Here is a 21,369-nt window from a genome sequence, read left to right on the forward strand (position 1 = left end):
TTTATTTTATACTGTAGTATAGTTGATTTACAATGTTGTGTAAGTTTCAGGTGTACAGCAAAGTGATTCAGTTATACACGTACATATACCCATTTTATTTCAGATTCTTTTCCCATATAGGTTATTACAGAATATTGAGTAGAGTTCCCTGTGCTGTACAGTAGGTCCTTGTTGATTATCTATTTTATGTATAGTAGTGTGTATATGTTAATCCCAACCTCCTAATTTATCCCTCCTCCCTACTTTTCCCCTTTGGTAACCGTAAATTTTTTATTGAAGTCTGTGAGTCTGTTTCTGTTTTATAAAGAAGTTCATTTGTATCATTTTTTTTAGATTCCACATATAAGTGATATCATATGATATTTGTCTTTCTCTGTCCGACTTACTTCACTTAGTATGATAATCTCTAGGTCCACCCATGTTGCTTCATTCTTTTTATGGCTGAGTAATATTACAGAGTGTGTGTGTGTGTGTGTGTGTGTGTGTGTGTGTGTGTGTATGTGCGTACCACGTCTTTAACCATTTCTCAGTTGATGAACATTTAGGTTGCTTCCATGTCTTTGCTATTGTAAATAGTGCTGCAGTGAACATCATGGTGCATGGATATTTTCAAATTATGGTTTTCTCTGTATATGTGCCCAGGAGTGGGATTGCTGGATCATATGGTAGTTCTATTTTAAATTTTTTTATGGAACCCCCTTACCATTCTCTATAGTGGTTGTATCAATTTACATTCCCACCAACAGTGTAGGAGGGTTCCCTTTTCTCCACACCCTCTCCAGCATTTACTGTTTGTAGACTTTTTGATGATGGCCAATCTGACCAGTGTGAAGTGATTCCTCATTGTAGTTTTAATTTGCATTTCTCTAATAATTGGAGATGATGAGCATCTTTTTATGTGCTTTTAGGCCATCTCTGTCTTCTTTGGAGAAATGCCTATTTATTTAGATCTTCCACCCATTTTTTAATTGTATTGTTTGTTTATTTGATACTGAGGTGCATGAACTGTTTGTAAATTTTGGAGATTAATCCTTGTCAGTTGCATCATTTGCAAATATTTTCTCCCATTCTGTGGGTTGTCTTTATGTTTTGCTTATGGTTTCCTTTACTGTGCAAAAGCTTTTCAGTTTAATTAAGTTCCATTTGTTTATTTTTGTTTTTATTTTCATTAGGAGGTGAATCCAAAAAGATATTGCTGCAATTTATGTCAAAGCATGTCCTGCCTATGTTTTCCTCTAGGAGTTTTATAGTATCTCCTTACATTTAAGTCTTTAATCCATTTTGAGTTTATTTTTCTGTATGGTGTTAGAGAATGCTCTAATTTCATCCTTTTACATGTAGCTGTTCAGTTTTCCCAGCATCATTTATTGAAGAGACTGTCTTTTCTCCATTGTATATTCTTGCCTCCTTTGTCATAGATTAATTGACCATAGGTGCGTGAATTTATTTATGGGCTTTCTATCCTGTTCCATTGAATGTATATTTCTGTTTTTGTGCTGGTACCATACTGTTTTGATTACTGTATCTTTATAGTATAGTCTGAAGTCAGGGAGCCTGATTCCCCCAGCTCTGTTCTTCTTTCTTTCGATTGCTTTAGCTATTCAGGATCTTTTGTGTTTCCATGCAAATTTTAATATTTTCTTGTTCCAGTTATGTGAAAAATGTCATTGGTAATTTGATAAGGATTGCATTGAATCTGTAGATTGCCTTGGGTAGTATAGTCATTTTGACAATATTGATTCTTCCAATCCAAGAACATGTTCTATCTTTCCATCTGTTTGTGTCATCTTCAGTTTCTTTCATCAGTTCCTTATAGTTTTTGGAGTACAGGTCTTTTGCCTCCTTAGGTAGGTTTATTCCTAAGTATTTTATTTTTTCTGATGCAATGGTGAATGGGATTGTTTCCTTAATTTCTATTTCTGATCTTTCATTGTTAGTGTATAGATATAAAACAGATTTCTGTGTATTAATTTTGTATTCTGCAACTTTACCAAATTCATTGATGAGCTCTAGTAGTTTTCTGGTGGCATATTTGGAATTTTCTATGTATAGTATCATGTCATCTGCAAACAATGACAGCTTTACTTCTTCTTTTCCAGTTTGGATTCCTTTCATTTCTTTTTCTTCTCTGATTGCTGTGGCTAGGACTTCCAGAATTATGTTGAATAAAAGTGGTGAGAGTGGACATCCTTCTCTTGTTCCTGATCTTAGAGGAAATGCTTTCAGCTTTTCACCAATGAGTATGATGTTAGCTGTGGGTTTGTCATATATTGCTTTTATTATGTTGAGTTATATCTCCCCTATGCCCACATTCTGGAGAGTTTTTATCATAAATGGGTGTTGAATTTTATCAAAAGCTTTTTCTGGATCTATTGAGATGATCGTGGTTTTTCTTCAGTTTGTTAATCTGATGTATCACATTGATTGGTTTGCAGATATTGAAAAATCCTTGCATCCCTGGGATAAATCCCACTTGATCATGGTGTATGATCCTTCTAATGTATTGTTGGATTTGGTTTGCTAGTATTTTGTTGATGATTTTTGCATCTGTGTTTATCAGTGATATTGGCATGTAAAATTGTGTGTGTGCGCGCGTGTGTGGTATCTTTATCTGGTTTTGGTATCAGAGTGATGGTGGCCTCATAGAATGAGTTTGGGAGTATTCCTTCCTTTGCAATTATTTGGAATAATTTGAGAAGGATAAGTGTTAACTCTTCTCTAAATGTTTGATAGAATTTGCCTGTGAAGACATTTGGTCCTGGACTTTTGTTTGTTGGGAGTTTTTAAATCACTGATTCAATTTCAGTACTGGCAATTGGTCTGTTCATATTTTCTATTTCTTCCTGGTTCAGTCTTGGAAAGTTGCACCTTTCTAAGAATTTGTCCATTTTCTAGGTTGTGTATTTTATTGGCATAGAATTGCTTGTAGTAATCTCTTATGATCCTTTGTATTTCTTTGGTGTCTGTTTTAACTTCTCCTTTTTTCATTTCTAATTTTTGGATTTGAGCCCTCAACCTTTTTTTCTTGATGAGACTGGCTAAAGGTTTATCAATTTTATTTATCTTTTCAAAGAACCATCTTTTAGTTACATTGATTTTTTCTATTGTTTTCTTCATCTCTATTTCATTTATTTCTGCTCTGGTCTTTATAATTTCTTTCGTTCTACTAACTTTGGATTTTGTTTGTTCTTCTTTCTCTAATTGGTTTACGTATAAGGTTAGGTTGTTTATTTGAGATTTTTCTTGTTTCCTGAGGTAAGAGTCTATTGATATAAACTTCCCTCTTAGAACTGCTTTTTGCTGCATCCTATAGGTTTTGGATCTTCATGCTTTCTTTTTCATTTGTCTCTAGGTATTTTTTGATTTCCTCCTGGATTTCTTCAGTGATCCATTGGTTGTTTAGTTACATACTATTTAACCTCCACATGTTTTTGTTTTTTACAGTTTTTTTTTTCCTGTAATTGATTTCTAATCTCATAGCACTGTGGTCAGAAAAGATGCTTGATATGATTTCAATTTTCTTAAATTTACCAAGTATTCTGCTGCTTTCAGATGGAAAATTCTATAAATATCAGTTAAGTCCATCTGGTCTAATCTGTCCTTTAAGTCCTGTGTTTTTTTATTTTCTACCTGGATAATCTGTCCATTGATGTAAGTAGGGTGTTAAAGTCCCCTACTATTATTTTGTTACTGTCAGTTTCTCCTTTTATCGCTATTAGCATTGCCTTATATATTGAGGTGCTCCTATGTTGGGTGCACACGTATTTACAATTGTTATATCTTCTTCTTGGATTGATCCCTTGGTCATTATGCAGTGTCCTTCCTTGTCTCTTTTTACTGTCTTTAAAGTTTTTTTTTGTCATATATGAGTAATCCTACTCCAGCTTTCTCTTGATTTCCATTTGCATGGAATACCCTTTTCCATCCCCTTACTTTCAGTCTGTATGTGTCTCTAGGTCTGAAGTGGGTCTCCTGTAGACAGCATATATACGGGTCCTCTGTATCCATTCAGCTAGTCTCTGTCTTTTGGTTGGAGCATTTAATCCATTTACATTTAAGGTAATTATTGATATGTAAGTTCTTATTACTATTTTATTAATTGTTTTGGCTTTGTTTTTGTAGGTCTTTTTTCTTCCCTTCCTCTTTTGTCCTCTTGTGATTTGATGACTATCTTTAGTGTTGTGTTCGGATTGCTTTTTCTTTTTTGTGTGTTTATCTATTGTAGATTTTTGGTTTGTGGTTCCCATGAGGTTTTGATATAGCAGTCTATATATACACAAGATTGTTTTAAGTTTCTGGTCTCATAATTTCAAATGCATTTTCAGTGTCCTGCATTTTTACTCTCCTCACAATTGCTCGTTTTGATATCATATTTCTTTGTGGATGATCTCCTACCTTTATTGTATGTTTGCCTTTACTGGTGAGCTTTCCTATTTGTAATTTTCTTGTTTCTAGTTGTGGCCTTTTTTTTTTTTCCATCTAGACAATTTCCTTTAGCGATTGTTGTAAAGCTGGTTTGGTGGTGCTGATTCTCTTAGCTTTGGCTTGTCTGTAAAGTGTTTTGATTTCTCTGTCAAATCTGAACTAGAGCCTTGCTGGGTAGAGTATTCTTGGTTGTAGGTTTTTCCTTTCATCCCTTTAAATGTATTGTACCACTCCCTTCTGGCCTGCCAAGTTTCTGCTGAAAAATCAGCTGATAACCTTATGGGGATTCCCTTGTATGCTACTTTTTGCTTTTCTCTTGTTTCTTTTAATATTTTATCCTTGTCTTTAATTTTTTTCAGTTTGATTAATATGTGTCTCAGCATGTTCCTCCTTGGGTTCATCCTGTATGGGACTCTCTGAGCTTCCTAGGCCTGATTGTATGTTTCCTTTCCCATATAGGGAAGTTTTTTCCTATTAATCTCTTCAAATATTTTCTCAGGCCCTTTCTCTCTTCTCCTTTAGGACCCCTATAATGTGAATGTTGGTGAGTTTAGTATTGTCCCAGAGGTCTCATAGACTGCCCTCATTTCTTTTCATTCTTTTTTCTTTATTCTGTTCTGCAGAATAAAGCAGTGATTTCTACCAGTCTGTCTTCCAGCTCACTTATTTGTTCTTCTGCCTCATTTCTACTATTGATTCCTTCTACTGTGTTCTTCATTTCAGTTATTGTATTGTTCATCTCTGTTTGTTTGTTCTTTAAATCTTCTAGCTCTTTGTTAAACATTTCATGTATCTTCTTGGACTGTGCCTCCAGTCTTTTTCTGAAATCTTGGATTATCTTTACTATCATTACTCTGAATTCTTTTTCAGGAAGATTGCCTATCCCTACTTTACTTAGTTGTTCTTCTGAGATTTTATCTTTTTCCTTCGTCTGGAACCTATTTTTCTGTCATCTTGTTTTGTCTAACTTTCTCTGTTTGTGGCCTCCATTCCTCAGGCTGCAGGATTGTAGCTCCTCTCACTTCTGTTGTCTGCCCCCTGGTGGGTGAGGTTGGTCCAGGGGCTTGTGCAGGCTTCCTGGTGGGAGGAACTGTTGCCTGCCCAGTGGTGGGTGGAACTGGGTCTTATCCCTCTGGTGGGTAGAGCTATGTCAAGGGGTATGTTTAGAGGCAGCTGTGGGATCAGGACAAATTGAGGCAGCCTGTCTGCTGATGGGTGGAGCTGTGTTCCCACCCTGTTGGTTGTTTGGCCTCAGGCATACCAGCACTGGAGCCTGCAGGCTGTTGGGTGAGGCCAGGTCTCAGTGCCAAAATGGTGACCTCCAGGAGAGTTCATGCCAATGAATATTCACTGGGGCCTCTGCCACCAGGGTCCTTGCCCTCATGGTGAGTGGCAGTCGACCTTCACCTCCTCAGGAGACCCTTCAAGACCTGCAGGTAGGTCTGGCCCAGGCTCCTATGGAGTCACTGCTTTGCCCTGGGTCCCAGTGCACGTGAAACCTTGTGTGCACTCTCCAAGAGTGGATTTTCTGTTTCCCCCAGCCCTCTGGAGCTCCTGCACTCAAGCCTCACTGGCCTTCAAAGCCAAATGCTCTGGGGGCTCCTCCTCCCAATGCCAGACCCCCCAGGCTGGGAGAGCCTGACATGGGGCTTAGAATTCTCACTCCTGTGGGAGAACCTCTGCAATATAATTATTTTCCAGTTTGTGGGTTGCCCACCCAGGGGGTATAGGATTTGATTATATCGCGAAAGCACCTCTGCCACTGTCAGGTTGTGGCTTCTTCTTTGTCTTTGGATGTAGAATATCTGTTTTGGTAGATTCATGTCTTTTTTGTTGTTGGTTGTTCAGTAGTTAGTTGTGATTTTGGTGTTTGGGTGAGAGGGGGTGAGCTCAAGTCCTTCTACTCCACCATCTTGTCTGTACCCTCAAGAGTATGTTTCCTCTTGTCATAGATTATAAATCTAACTACTGCAAGTAGGCCTGTTCTGTCTATTAAAAAATTATCCGCTTTTCGTCTTGAATCTCACAAACTTCTTTGTAGGTAATTAAAATAATTTAAAATAAACAAGTTATTTCTTAGGATTATTTAATATTTTCTTTTCAGCTTGTTTACTGCACTTCATTTGACATTCGTAGTTTTTTAAGAGCTCTAGGAAATGATAGATGTTCATATTTAATGTAAAAAATTATGTAGATTAATAAAATGGTAGAGTTTAAAATATTTATAATTTGTTAATCAATATGGTATCTAATAATGCAAATAAATTATAAAATAAAATAAATAATTGCCAGTTCCCTTAAGCTCCTTAGTCGCTTGAGGCTTCATTTTAAAAGCCAGTTTTACTGGCTTTGTGATTATTTTGTCTTTTTGTTTTAAACCACATTTCCTCCTCCTCAGTCCTTCCTCAATGACATGTGCTTGCATGTGCACACATGAAAGTACAAAAATGTACATATATCAGTGGAACCTATTATATCTTTGATCAGGCATTTAATAGATATGTATGTATGATTAATGAAAATTAAATTTAAGAAATTAGGAACTAGCCTTTTTATATTGACAACATATATTGTAGAGGCAGTTTCTTTGACTGACCAGCACATAAAACACACACACACACACACACACACCAGAAATGATTCTAACAGCTTAAGCAGAATGTACTTTTAGATTACTCTGCTTGAACTGATCCTATTGTTAAAGGATTTCATGCCTTTCAACTTTTAGTTTTTATTTCAGTTTGCTTTTTTACATCTTTCAATTTTGTGTTTTAACTCTATATTAACTTTAACATTTTATTCCTGACTCATGCTCCAAAATGCTTTGCTGATTATAGTAATGGATATTTTATGGGATTGTAGCTCTTACAGGAAATAAACTGATAAATCTTAAGTGTACTTAAATTGTTTTCACAGTAAAGCAGAATAACTTAGTAGAATTCATAAGAGAATATAGGCAGGATGGACATCAAGAGCAGTTTTATTATCATACTAGCTGTATAGCAACTATGCATTTCGTATGTGTCCTTGCGTATGTGAAATGGGAGCAGCAGTACCACTTGTAAGCTTTTCCAGAGTCAGGATATCTTTATAGAAAGTACACCTAGGTTTGGAGATAGATAAAGTTTTCCAACTTGCCTGTTTGACTTAATAGCCTGTGTGACCTTTAGCAACTGATTTCAACTTCCGAAGTACTAGTTTCCTGTTCTTTTGAAAAGGGACAAAAACAGACATTGTGCATTCTTGAGAGGATTCATATAAATTACTTGGTACAGTGCCTGGCATATAACTATATTCTGTTAATGGCATCTATTATTGTTAGTAATAGTTGTAGTGGTAAAGATTACAGAAGTAGAGGGAAATGTGAATATAAGTAACTACTCTTAGTAAGTTTGTAAACTATGCATGTTTTCTTTGGTTTATATGCACTCATTTATGGTAACAGGCTTTTATTATACAGATGTTATATTACTCTTAATGTCAGATGAAATTATTTGGAAATTTGGAGAGAAAATCATTATATATATTTTTAATTCATATAGCAATATTATGTAAAATTCACATCTTCCACATATTCAAAAGTCAGATTAGTCAGCAGTGTAAAAACAGCAAATATAAATAATGAAATTCCTCTTTTTCATCCCATTTTGGTTACATTTTTCCACAGAATATGCTAGTTATTTTTCTTTTTGTTAATTCTAAGCACACATGTTTTATGAATCTGAAATAAGCAAAAAGGGTATGTTTTGTTAAGAATTATTGATATTGTCATTGCTTGGAAAGGAAAATTTAAGCAATTAGATATTTTGTTTGGGGTATAGAATTATTTATAAAGTGTATCTACCAAAAGTTGAGTTGTTTTAATACTCCTCTATCCCTCTGAGAGGGGTTAGAAGAAGGTATTGCAATGTTTGCTTACATAGGAAAATACTGAAAGAAAGCCACATTAAATCACATGTATGTGTAAATTTATTGATGGTCCAGAAAAATAAAGTTTAATGTACTTCAATTGTTTCTCTTCTCCAAGTTGCTTCCTTCTAATTCTGTCTTTTATACAAGGTGAAAAGAAGTATTTAAATAAGTTCTGTTGTAATTTAGTTAAAATATTCTTATGGCCTTTCACTGTAAAATAATATTTCAAAAATTAAGGTAACTATAAAATCCTTTGATGTAGAATTCTATCCTTTCTGGCATGGACTTGATTTACCACTCTAGTCTCATTTCCCACTATTGTCCCTTTCATTGTCTCTCCTTAGGCAAGTTTGAACTAGTAGCTGTTTATACATATCTTTGTACGGGTCTCTCTGACTTTGAAATATTTGCAAATGTCATTGCCTGAGAAAGAACCCCTATCCCTTCCACTCCAAGTGGCTAATAATAATTCATGTTTCTCATCTTAGTTGGGACGTCAGTAGCTTCTGCATTCTAGTTATTTAACTCTCCTATGTTTCTCTCCAACACATACACATATCTCCAGCTTCTCTATAGTACCTTTACCTTATATATTGAATACTAATTGTCTTTGATTTCTCTGTCTTTCCACACTGGAAGTTGTTTTGTTTTGTTTTTTTAATAAAAGAAGCTATTTTTTTTCCCCCTTCATGTCCCCTGTACCTTGAACAACACCCATAATGTGCATTTAATAAAAATTATAGATGAATTAAGGTGTGCAAATACATTTGCATCAGAAAGATGAAATGTCTATTTCTCTATACTGAAATAAATCAATTTTAATCAAAATGTTTATTGTGTCAAATCAGTGTGGAAATGAAAATATGATGCTTTGTTTCTATTCCTCTATTATATATATAAATATATATATATACACAATTAGTATATATTCATTTCTTACATAAGAAATAAAAATTATCTGCAGTTCCATCATCTAGTAATAGTTATTTTTGTTGTATACTTTCTATTTTATTATCTATAATACTCTTATTATATATTAAATTTGTTGATCCATATATTTCCATCTGTCTTTCAGAAATTCAAAAGACTCATTAAGACTTATCTCCCAGCAACTATATAGTCTTTATTTAATCTAACTCTGTTATAGAAATTATCATAAAGTTTCATAAGTTTTCTTCCTACTAAATAAACTTACACTGAATTATTTAATTCTTAATTTTGTGCACATAAGTCAATTGGAAACGTTTAATTTACTCTCCACATTTGAATATGGCATACAAGTGTATACATAATAAATAATTCAAATATGATGTTTTTGTTGTGGAAATGCCTGCAAAAGGGAGTAGCAGTGAATTTTTCACTAGAAATGTCTGTGGTTTTTTCTTTTAAAACTTCTGAAGATAGCTATTCTTTATTTAGGGTTTATTTGTTTTGCTTTTATTAGGCTTTTGGTTTATGAAGCTTTTCGAGTTTTTCATTTATCTTGATTTAAATTTCCTTAGTCTTAAAACTCAGGCCAATGGACCAGAGTTTACCAATCCTTTTCAACTCCTATCTTTAGAGTGGAAGCCCTTGAAAATAAAAAATGTGGGGAAAGCATAATGGAAGTATTTGCTATCTATTCTTCCCCACTGTATGCATTAGAGTGTAGTTTCTGATTCATATACAAACATTTATATACCTACAGATGTATAACTTACTTTTCTAATACTTATGACTCCAACCCACTTCAAAAATTTTTCTAAACCACCATTCACTGATAGCAAATGTTATTTGTTCCTTTACCTGCTACTACCTTTTTGCTCTCTTCCCAGTTCCAAAAGAAGTCTAAATAAACACAACTTGTTATTTCTTGTTTTAAATTTATTTTGGAAAATGTGGCCACATTTTCACTTATCCTTTTCAAATAATTAAAATCTTCCCTTTTCACATTACATCTTCTTGAGTTATCTAATCTCCATTTTCATTTTTGTCTGAATAGCAGCACCAGAAGTTTTGTAATAGGGAAGTTAGAAGGTTGGGACATTAATAGTCCATAAAATATTTCTTTTATATATTTCAATGTCAAATTATGTTTACCTAAATTATGTATGTACTTTGTTAAACAGCTTGGATAACTTGCATATCTCAGGAAGAATTTAAAGCAAAGAGAGGGTGAACGGAGAGGGGAAGGGAGGGGTGGCAGAGGGGAGGAGAGGAGGAGAGGAAACACAAGTTTTGTATGTTGGTGGTGAGGTTTGTGATGACCACCGTCGCTTCCTGGAAGAAGTTAAATGATGAATTCAATCAGTTTTTATCATTAAAATATTATACAACTATTTTATTGACCAAGTCAGGGAAACAAATTCTCCTTTAAAGCAACTTAAGGCAAAAACAGAATCTAGTGGAATCACGTGAACTTCTTGGGAAACTTAAGTTACTTAAACTTTGTAAACTGTATTGTTCTCCTTCAGAATGGGTGGTAATAGTAGTAAAACTCCCAAGATGAGATGTGATCATGTGAGTACAGCACTCCCAGCTGTGCCAGACACACAGTGAACACATTACAATAATTATTCTCAAGATCTCCTTTTAAGTGATACATTTAGTGATAAGAGGACCCCAGCCAGAGGCCCAGTCATTAGCTAATCGGAATTAGTACATTTGCATTTGAGATATGAAATCCCAGACATCCTTCATGCATTCTGTCCCTTAGTTATAACAGGATTGGAGTCATGTCAGATCCCTTAAAGGACAGATTTCTAAATGTGTGGATTCCAGAAGGAGACAATTAAGAAGCAAAAAAATAAAGATAAAAAAAATATAAACATACTAAATGGAATACACTGGATGGTATTATTTATTGAAAATGTTTTGGATTTTAAATGTAAATGCTCTGAAACGAGATCAGTAAAATCCTATCAATTTAATTTACCAAACCAAACAAAACACAACAGTTAACAAAAAAATGTATAATCATTTGATCTCACATTTAAGCAAATCATGTCTCTAGCATTCAACCATGATCCTGACTCAGTGGTTCCTTTACTAAAAGAAAAGATGCCAAAGATGGAGTCGTTATGATCTGAAATTTAAAGCTCTAAATGTTTAAGCTGATGAGTAAAGCACCGCCAGAGCGAAGTATGCACACAAAGAATCATGAATTGTACAGTAACCAAATTTTAATAAGTGGGGAATATTAGTGTAGAAGCACATGACTCACCAACAATGTGTTTTTGGTTTTGCTTTTTTTTTTTTTTTTTTTTTTTTTTGCAGGACAAAGTTCAGCATTTACAGAAGGCTTTTGCTTCAAGAATAGATAAATCCACACAAACTGAACTTCTAGGCTATGATGTAAGTAGCTATATGAAACCATTTTTATCTTTTTTATTGGTGTTCAGACTTCCACAGCTTATTTACTTCTGCTGCTGCTGTGCCCATGCATTGATTTAATAGGATTTAGTGGTGCACCATTCATCTTTTGCTCTTAAATAATCCCCAAATACCTTCTGGGACTGAAAAAGATAATTACAGGCACCGACTAGTGTACCAGTGTCTTATTAATTTCTTTAAACCAACAACTCTAATACAGTCTTTTGAATTAGTGAATTTGCAGACATGTGGAAGAGACATATTAGAATACTAGGACAATTTATTTTTAAGAGAGTACTAATATATTACCAATTTGATAAAGTTATTATGTTTGCAATCACTAAGGGCCAAGCATATCATTTTTACATTCTGGCACATAAAAGGAAACACAGCTTTGCAGAGAAATTTACAATACTATTTTAGCTCTTGGGCTTTGGTGCAGGTTGCAGAAAGTAATTTAATTGAAAGTTAGCATTTTGTTCTCAGTGTGAAATACTTGTTGAACTGTCAAAATAGGATTATAAAACATGTTTTAATACAAGATGGCTTCTAGTAACACTAAATGATTTTGGACAACTTTGATTCAAATACCTATCTTAAATAAAGCAATGAAATTTTCACTTTGCCTAAGTTCATGACTTTAAATTTCCTTTTGGTGGAAACATAAGGGAATTATCTTCTTTATCTTGTATCTAACATTTGTGAGAAATCTCTTCTTTTTAGAAAAATGTATTAATATTACTTTTACCACTTTATTGACAAGTATTAATAGAAGAGAGAGAATTTTAAGTTTCATGAAGGGGTATAATGATAAAATATATGTCTATCTGCATGTCCTTGTATTTATAACATAAATATGATGTTACCATTGTGTTGCCTTTCCAAGTATATTAACATATTTAACATAAAGCTGTCTCTATGAGGATATAAACCAAAGTTTTCAATTCCAGAAGAAATTGTTTTCAGATATTTATGTACATTATTTTTTTAATTTTAAAAAACATTAAAAGCTATGCTTTTCTTTTGTGTTATTCCCTTACATTCATTTAATGTTTATTCTAGATACCTAAATATTCTAGATATCAATATTCTGACTACAGTACTTCTTGAATACCAGTGCTATATGTTATTTAAATGATAATGTTTAATATTTTTAAAAATAAATGTTTTTTATTAAGTTCAAATGGGGTTTACCACAATAATTCAATAGGGGAGGTAGCTAAGTTACAGCTACTAGTGATTTCCTATGCATTTTAATGCATATCTATGACCCATACTTTTCTTGTTTTCACAAAATTTCTTATATCAATGCTATTTGGTTTCCAGACATGTAAATAAAACTTTAAAAAGCCATGATCATAGTTAATTCTTCATCATTTGTAGCTTCTTTTCATATCTGACAGTGAGAGCTTAATGTATTTTACTGATTAAAGAGTAATAATTTTTTGGTAGTGAGTCCTTAAAGGATCACCTTGTACAAGTTTCTGATATGATTTGGGTAGTCATTAACATAGAATGATATGTTCTAAAGATTTCATACTTTATACTTCCTGGTGATATATTCTAAGACAATCATCAGAATCAGCAAATTAATTACCAAAAATATGCATCTTGAACCCTATGCCAGTAACTAGATGTAAGTGTTGTAATAGATTTTAGGGCAATTTATATTGAAAAAACTGGGGACGGAAATATTTTAAATAAACAAAATAGAAATAAGTAAAGCATTTTAAATGTGATAAATTGTGTGACTATTTGGAATATTATTCATCAATAGTGTAACTTTTTTCATGACTGAAATATATTTTCTATACTTTTCCATATCTATAAATGATTTTTTACATTCTTATATTCAATAAGAATCATTATCCTTTGACTTATAACATTTTGCTCACATTTTCTCAGGAAATATAATTTGACATTTTAGTTTTCCACAAATATGATATATATACCAACTATATGCTATACTTATTTGTAATTTACAATAGTATTTATCAGAAAAAATAATGAAAAATCTTGTAGAAATCATGCACATTATGGATGATTTTTTTGTCTCTTGTTTTTTTTTCTAAAACTGTCAATATTCGCCACAAATTGTTCTTTACAGATCATTATGAATCATGTTTCAGTGATATAAATGTCAGAATATAAGAGACTACAAGTATCTATTAATATAATTTCCTTGGGAAGACAGCTGTTACTACACATTTTGCTTAAGAAAGGAAATAGAATCCCCAGAAGATATTAATTATAATGAAAACTATTAAAAGAAATTTCCAAAAATCCACTACAGTGAATAAGTTCAAAGGTTTGTACAATAAACAACTTCTAGCCTGCAACAGATTTATCAGGAGACTTGAAACTAATGTTAGAGTACAGTGTGCTCTGATTTCTAATGCACATGGCAAGAATTATTTAAAAGTAAATTCAGAGCATCTCAGCAAGGACCTATAAACACAATAGTTCTTGTGATGAGGGAGATTGTTAAATAAATGATGAATGTGTCTTAAATAATCAATGCCAGTTTAACCTCTTTCACCCTCCTCTGTCTGCACAGGCTTAGTTTATTGAAAGATCAAAGAATAATTTCTTAGGTGTCATTTGAGTTATTAAAACTGGAGAGACGATGAATAGATTTTGTCAGGTAGCAATGTTGCCAATTACAAGATTACATTAAGAGGTAGGCAAGATTCTTTTGATTACATCAGTTGTATAAATAGATACTTCAACAAAGCACATATGCTGCCTATAAACACTTTATAGTTTGAACTACTGAAAATAACATTTTGGTTAAAGTAATTGAGCATGAACAACCAAAATGCTACAGTGAAATTTTATATTCTGGCAGTGAGAAAATTCAGATCCTTTTACTAATTTGACAACTTTACGGACAGTTTTTTAACTTCCTTTTGATGGTACAGAAGATTGTCATTTTAAATGTGGCTGATTGACTTTGGGTGTAAATTTTCCTTTCAATTAGTGCCTGAACTTGACTCAGAACTGTCACAGGGTCTCTAGATTGCTCTTAGAGGCAGAAGCACTAAAGTTTTAAGAAGATCTTCCTTTCATTAGTATATGTGTTACACTTATATTTAAAAAGAAGTGTTTAGTTGAACTAGGAATGCTTTGTTCGTATTTTCTTTAAGAGTTTTAAAGTTACCAGGTATTTCATCAAATACTATTAATCACTGTTAGTCTAAATATCATTAATGATTTTCATTTGACTATTTAAAATCAACTGAATTGTGACATCACACATTTTGTCTGTCATGTATGAGTGAAGCGTAAATCAGTTTGGAAATGGACGCTCACAGCACTGTGTGTTCTCCAAATATTTTAACGCATTTTCCAAGTGGTGGGATTTACTTTGTAAATGCAGCTTTCTACTTAACTAGTTGCATTATGAATACACATTTTGAAAAACTCAAAACAATTACCTATGTATTCTCAATTTATGCTATTTTTCTTAGATTTAATTTTGGATCCCTCCTGGCACAGTTAGTAGTGTGCAGGGAGTTCTAACAAATATGAAATAGTTCATCATGTAAGGAATAAAAGTAATTAGTTTTTACTGTAATTGTTTTATTAGCTATTAGAGCAGGAGAGTATTTTGTGTTATGCTAACACATTATGTCAGCTTATGGGTTAAGCCCAATGCTAAGAATTGAATAGCTATCAATTAGGTTCCCTCATCCAGCTGCTAATAAACTGTAGTTTCTGAAACCTATTTTGGATCCATTCGTGGCTATCCTCTTTCTTAAATTCAGTGCTTACCCTGATCATACATCAGTGTGCCCCAGTGTTTAGTAGATGAATACCTTTCCCCAATATGCTTCATTCTTTAATATTTACTTATCTCAGGTATTTCTGTTTTTACAAATTAAAAAAAAAATCAGATTTAAAAACTGAATGATATATTCCAGATTTTTCTTTTGAACTACAGTTTTTCATATTACATTAAGGGTAACTTTCATATAAGAACATTGATGAAAAACACTGGACACATCGACTGCCACAGGTGCTTGTTAATATTTAATGGAGGAATCAGCTTATCTATTGGTGAAATTCTAAGGGTACCACTTTTGGAGATCCATACATGCATCGTTCAACAAATATTACTAAGTGCTTACTGGAAGCCGGGCCTTGTTCTGGGTACTTGAGAGACATCCTTTAACCAAACAACAAATAATCCTGCAGGGAGCTTGCATTTTATTATACTTAAAATAAAACATGTAATAAATAAGTAAAGTGTATGGTATGTTAGAAGCTACTAATGCAATGTAAAAGAGAAAAATAACACAGGGAAAAGATAATTGTGAATGTAGGGGTGTGGTTAGGGCTACGATCCAAAAATTTTAAATAGAGTGACCTGGGCAGGTCTGAGGATGAGGTGTGAGATTGTGAGACTTGAAGGAAGTGAGGTGAAAAATCACCTTTAGCCAGAAATCCTTTTGTGACGTGCTCCTTGCAACTCCTCAAAGACCCTCAGTCAGAACAAATTGCTGTATCTTGGCTGCAGCCCTAGATAAGAATAGTTTGCTTCATTTAGAGGCCCTGCAATACGGAAAAAAAAAAAAAAGCATTCTGGACCATTAAACCCTAGAATCAGACCCAGTGTATCAGGAGACTCACACTAGGGGAACCCAGACCACCTGAGGGAACAGCCTGCTCAGCCGCTTAGATCATATTCACTTAGCAGGGGCCCTGAGAAGAAAACTGTCGAATCGACTGTACTATGTAAATTGCATTTGCTTTTCTTCTTTCTTTTTTTGCATGCATCTCTCCATCCTCTTCTCTCTCTGTGTACCACTCTTCTTCCAGCCCAGGCAGAGCTGAATCTATAAACTTTAAATGTATAGTTACACTTCATTGTATATCAGCACATCCCATTTATCAGAGGTGTGCTACTAACAGTGAACAAATAAAGAAAGCACTCAATAATTACTTGGTGAAAATTAAATGAATAGATTAACTAAGACTCTAATGATATTTTTATAATCTTAAAAATCAGTAACAAATCAGTATGCATTGTTTTACTTTATTCACAAAAATCATACAGAAGTATATATTGCTATCCTACATTTTTATTCTATATTTCCTTGTTATATCTAACAAATATTTTGCAGTGACTACTTTGTGCCTTTTAGAAGACGTATTAAATGCAAGTCAGCAAAGACAACCAGTGATTTTAAAACATGGGTGACAACATGCAGTTGTCCTTAACAGTATTGCATTGAATGGTTCCTTTTAAAATTCTGAATCTTTATGTAGGAGCTAGATCATTCCTGGAATGTCTCCAGGTCTTTAGTTGATTTCTGGCTACATAGAATTGGTGTTAGTAAGCTGATAATTCTTCCGTTAAGTGAATTTGTGGTTGAAATTCTCATGGGGAAAATAACAAGGCTTAGTGTTAACTATGAAAATTCTTATAATTGTAAAAATATTCATTAAAACAAAGCAAAAGAGCACACCCACAAATATTTTATATAGCTTAAATTATGTGGGCAAGGAAAAATAACTTTCCCTCTAACATTCTTGGCTGAGGACTGCCCGCCATGATAATAGAGACAGAATAACTGTAGAAAACAAACAGAAGTTTAGTAGCATGTATACTTCCTGTATAAGTGGGACATACCCAGGAAAACAGTAATTCCCTGAAATGGCCCAGACCACCACCTTAAATACCACCTCCAGCTGAAGGCAAAGAAGATGGGGGTAAGGAGGGCAGCAATGGGAGATTACCAGGAAAAGCACAGTAAACAAGGGTATGGTTGTTGTGCAGATTTAAGTTGATGCCTTCTTCATTAATAGAATTTTCTAGAGATTTGGTCATTCTCTTCCTGGTACCGAGGGAGAGACACCCTTACAAATGGAGGTTTGTCTTAAAAAATGTGAATTCTTCTTACAAAGGGTAACTTCTCAATTTTTTAGAGCTTCTCCTGCTGTTTCTTAAAAATAACTAGCTCAAGATAATCCATTTGCCAAAGAGGCATGTTTTGTGCTAGTATATTTTGCTCCTCTTCATCTACTAATAGTGATGATCATATTTGCTTAAAATTATGTTGATTCTGTGATAGCATTGATAGGAGAGAAGAAAAGTAGATATTTGTTGAAAAGAAAATTTCTCCCAACCCACTTCTACTTCCATCTCATAGATTGCCATTTCTATAGGAAATCTAACTTCAAAATTTCAAATATTTGCCTTAGAAAACTTCAGAAGTTGTTTTAGTATTTTCCAGTGTGCTAAGTGGCATTGCATAATAGGGGGTCCCTTCTGAAGGAAGAAAACACAGTGTATACGCTAAGGGCATCTCTCAGTATCTGTTTATGATGTACTATGCAGTTGTAGCTAATCATAATTTGTGTTAATTTAAGCTCTAAGACTTTGTTCAAGTACTTGTTCAATGTAAATCTTTGGAGATTTATATTATTTCTAGGGAAAGCAATGGTCTCGTTTAATGTGGTCTACAATCAGGAAAATCTGTAAAAGGACATTTATTCTTTAAATATATATATATATATACACATCTTTGCAATATAAATACAAAATATTTATATAGATAAATATATATATATACACCAAAACACATAGTCTCTCAATACACACAGAGAAACACCTGCATGACATAGGTATAAAAAAGAATCTACTTTTATTTACTCTACTTATTATAGAAGGTAGGATTAGATGCAAAGTTTTTTAAACTTTTGTATGTATATAATAAGAATTAACAAATTATATACTAATATGTTTTAAATGGCTATTTGAATTTTAATATGATTAAATTGGATTCATACAAATATTGGCTGAGTATATTTGTGATCCAATTATATTACACTTTGTATAAATTAATATTTAAATGTTTTTAAAGGTAATAGTCACAATGACTCCCTAAGAACATTACTTTTTCAATATGCAGAAATCATAAAACCATATATTCTAAATTGAAATGATAATGATGACAATTTTTTGCCTTAGCATAAGGATGTGACAGTACTTTATTTTTTTCATTATACCAACTGATGGCTTTTCTATTTTGTCATGGTTGAGGCTTTGTTTAATCAGGCTATCAGATTTAATTAATTAAATTACTTCATTTTTTCCCCCTTTAGTTTTCTTATGATATCTGCTGTTCTCTGACAATCTCCTACTTGTAACTTGATTTCAGCAGCACAAAATAGGATAATATCTGTCAAGATCATTAGCACTCATAATGGTCTTTCTCTATCAAGAAGTTTCTCAGCTACTTAACTCATACTTTGGAATTTGAGAATACTTGTATAGAGGAAGAAAAATAATTTTCCCTCTACCCTTCTAGTTCTTGGCTGAGACACCCTTATAATACAGAGTAACAAGACAAAAACAAAAACATGTTTAGTAACGTGTACATCTGGTATAGATGGGAGATACACAGGAAAACTAAGTTAACACCCGAAATGTCCCAAGCTACCTTCTTAAATACCATCTCCAGCTAAAGACAAAAGAAAGTTGTTGGGCAGCAGGGAGGCCAGTTATAGAGGTTAAAAGAAAAAGTAGAATAAACAAGGGTATGGTTGTTTGGCATACTTAAGTTGGTGCCTTCTCCATTGATAAAAGTTTCTAGAGATTTAGTCATCCTCTCTTCCGGGTATAGAGAGGAAGATACCCTTAAAAGTAGAGATTTCCCTTATAAGTGTTAATGTCTCTTACAAAAGGGTAACTTTTATTCAGTTTTCAGAGCTTCTCCTGTGTCTGCAATTACTTAGAAATAATCAGCTTAAGATGATCCTTATGCCAAAGAGACATATTTTAGGGTGTCAGATTCTGCTCCCTTTAAGTCCTGCCTTTAAAACTTCCCGAAGAAGTCCCACAGTTCAGAAGCTGAGTTGATATTTTGATCCATTATTTCACTGAACCAGTGTCTTAGTCCTGAGAATAGGTCAGTCCAGTTAAACTGTTGTGTCTCATTTCAAGAGTGGTCTTGCAAACGGGCTTCCAGTGTTAGGTCTATACTGTGCTTGCAATCAGGTACTTCGTAAGAGGCATTTCTGTAGAAAAAGAAAGATAAGGATTAATGATTAGAACAAACTATAACTCAGTTTCTGAGTCCAGGCATCAGCCAGTCAAGATTTCTATATGTCAGGCTCAAAGCATCTTTTTCAGTTTGATTGTCTCTGATATTATTAGGTGTTTAGGTAAACTTTGAGTGTCCCACATATCAACAAACATGGAAGATTGTCTATACATGAGCTGTTGTGATGATTTCCCTGAAGTTTATATCAAGTTGTTCACATTCGATTTGCAGAGCTTTAGGAAAGGGCTTTTCTTTTCACCCATTCCAGGTTAGAAGGGTGGGAGAAAATTGGAAATGAGTTTGAAGCGTTGTAGCAAGATATTTGAGGAAACTGAAAGTTTCCATTCCAGTTTACAGGTTAAAAAAAAAAATACTGTGATAATTAATAGGACTAGAATCTAATATCCACAAAGGTATGCTACTAAAACATTTCCCTCTATAATCACTCTCATTTTTACCAAAGACAATCACAATAAGACTAAAACGTTTGCAGAATAGGTCTAGTCTCATTAAACTTGGCCTGATTATTTACATAAGTGCAGCAAGAATAGTGATTATACAGGTTCTTTTTAAATCTGCTTTGCTAGAACTTTCATAAAGAATCACAGATTGAACCTTTAAAAGCCTCAAGGCTAGGAAGCCAAGCCAAAAAGTTGCCATCAGACTTTGCCTGCAAAACCTATATATATATCTCTTCTCAAGGTATAAAAATATCTTGAGGTTCCTGTACCTGCCAGAAAGTTGAACTTCCTTGTTCACCTGGGAAGGTTGCTGGAAACCCTGTAAGCAAGGTACCAGGCTATTTTTCTAAGGGACATTATTGGCTTCAAAAAATCAAACTTAGTTTCTTAAAGTTATGTGGTCATCTGATTCTAGGCACATTCTCAAATATGACATTCCAGTCAAAGCCTTGGCAATATAGCCAGTGTTTCCAGTTTTGTCCTCTTATAAGAACAGAGTCTTACTGAATTTATGCAAATAAGTATAAAAATACTTAGAGTTTCTGTATTCTGGAGGGATCAGCTAGGGAGAAAAAGTAATTGTTTCATCTTTATTCACAAAGTCATACTTTGCCAAATTGCTTTAATTCATACTTAGCTCAAGAGAAAAGAAAAAGGTTTCCTTAAGTCTAGAAAAACAAAACATTAAAGAACCAGCAATGTTTCAAACAAAAAGTCATAAAAATTATATTCATCCTCATCACTTCATTCATTCCCATGTTATTAAATCTCACTCTTCATTAATCCAGTTCTTGCATTATTTCTGGCAATTCTTACCTAGTTGGGTTTCATGATCTTAAAGTTATCAGGAATTTGTATTCTAGAGTGCTTGTTAGAGCCCTTTTCATGAATTTCCTTGAAGATTAAGCACTTTTGCAAAAGCATGAAAGTAAAATAATAACTGTCTGTAAATGACAAATACTTAAAAATAGCTACTGTTAAAGATCCGACAAGAGTGCATAACAACGCAATTGACAAGGACATTTGGTTATGTGTCTGGCATACATTTTAAGATAATAAATAGAATTACTTTATACCAGTATAGATCAGATTTCTAGGAATTTCATACCTCATACATTTGCTTAGCCAAAAACACATCTTACTTTCCTTGCAGTTGTTTCCTTTACTGT

General features: G+C 33.5%; 1 protein-coding gene across 4 annotated transcripts in view; it reads left to right on the forward strand.

The window, feature by feature from the left end:
* Positions 1 to 21,369, forward strand: part of CCSER1 (coiled-coil serine rich protein 1) — a 1,332,111-nt gene that overhangs the window by 709,287 nt on the left and 601,455 nt on the right. For 2 of the 4 annotated variants that reach the window (XM_057546973.1, XM_057546976.1), the window contains one exon: positions 11,593 to 11,670. The exons of the other annotated variants lie outside the window; for them this stretch is intronic. In XM_057546973.1, the coding sequence (XP_057402956.1) occupies positions 11,593 to 11,670 (78 nt within the window). The remainder of the gene's footprint in view (positions 1 to 11,592; positions 11,671 to 21,369) is intronic. 4 annotated transcript variants of the gene reach the window in all.

This window comes from Balaenoptera acutorostrata, chromosome 5 (genome assembly GCF_949987535.1).
Source record: "Balaenoptera acutorostrata chromosome 5, mBalAcu1.1, whole genome shotgun sequence".
In the NCBI taxonomy this organism is placed as follows: Eukaryota; Metazoa; Chordata; class Mammalia; order Artiodactyla; family Balaenopteridae; genus Balaenoptera; species Balaenoptera acutorostrata.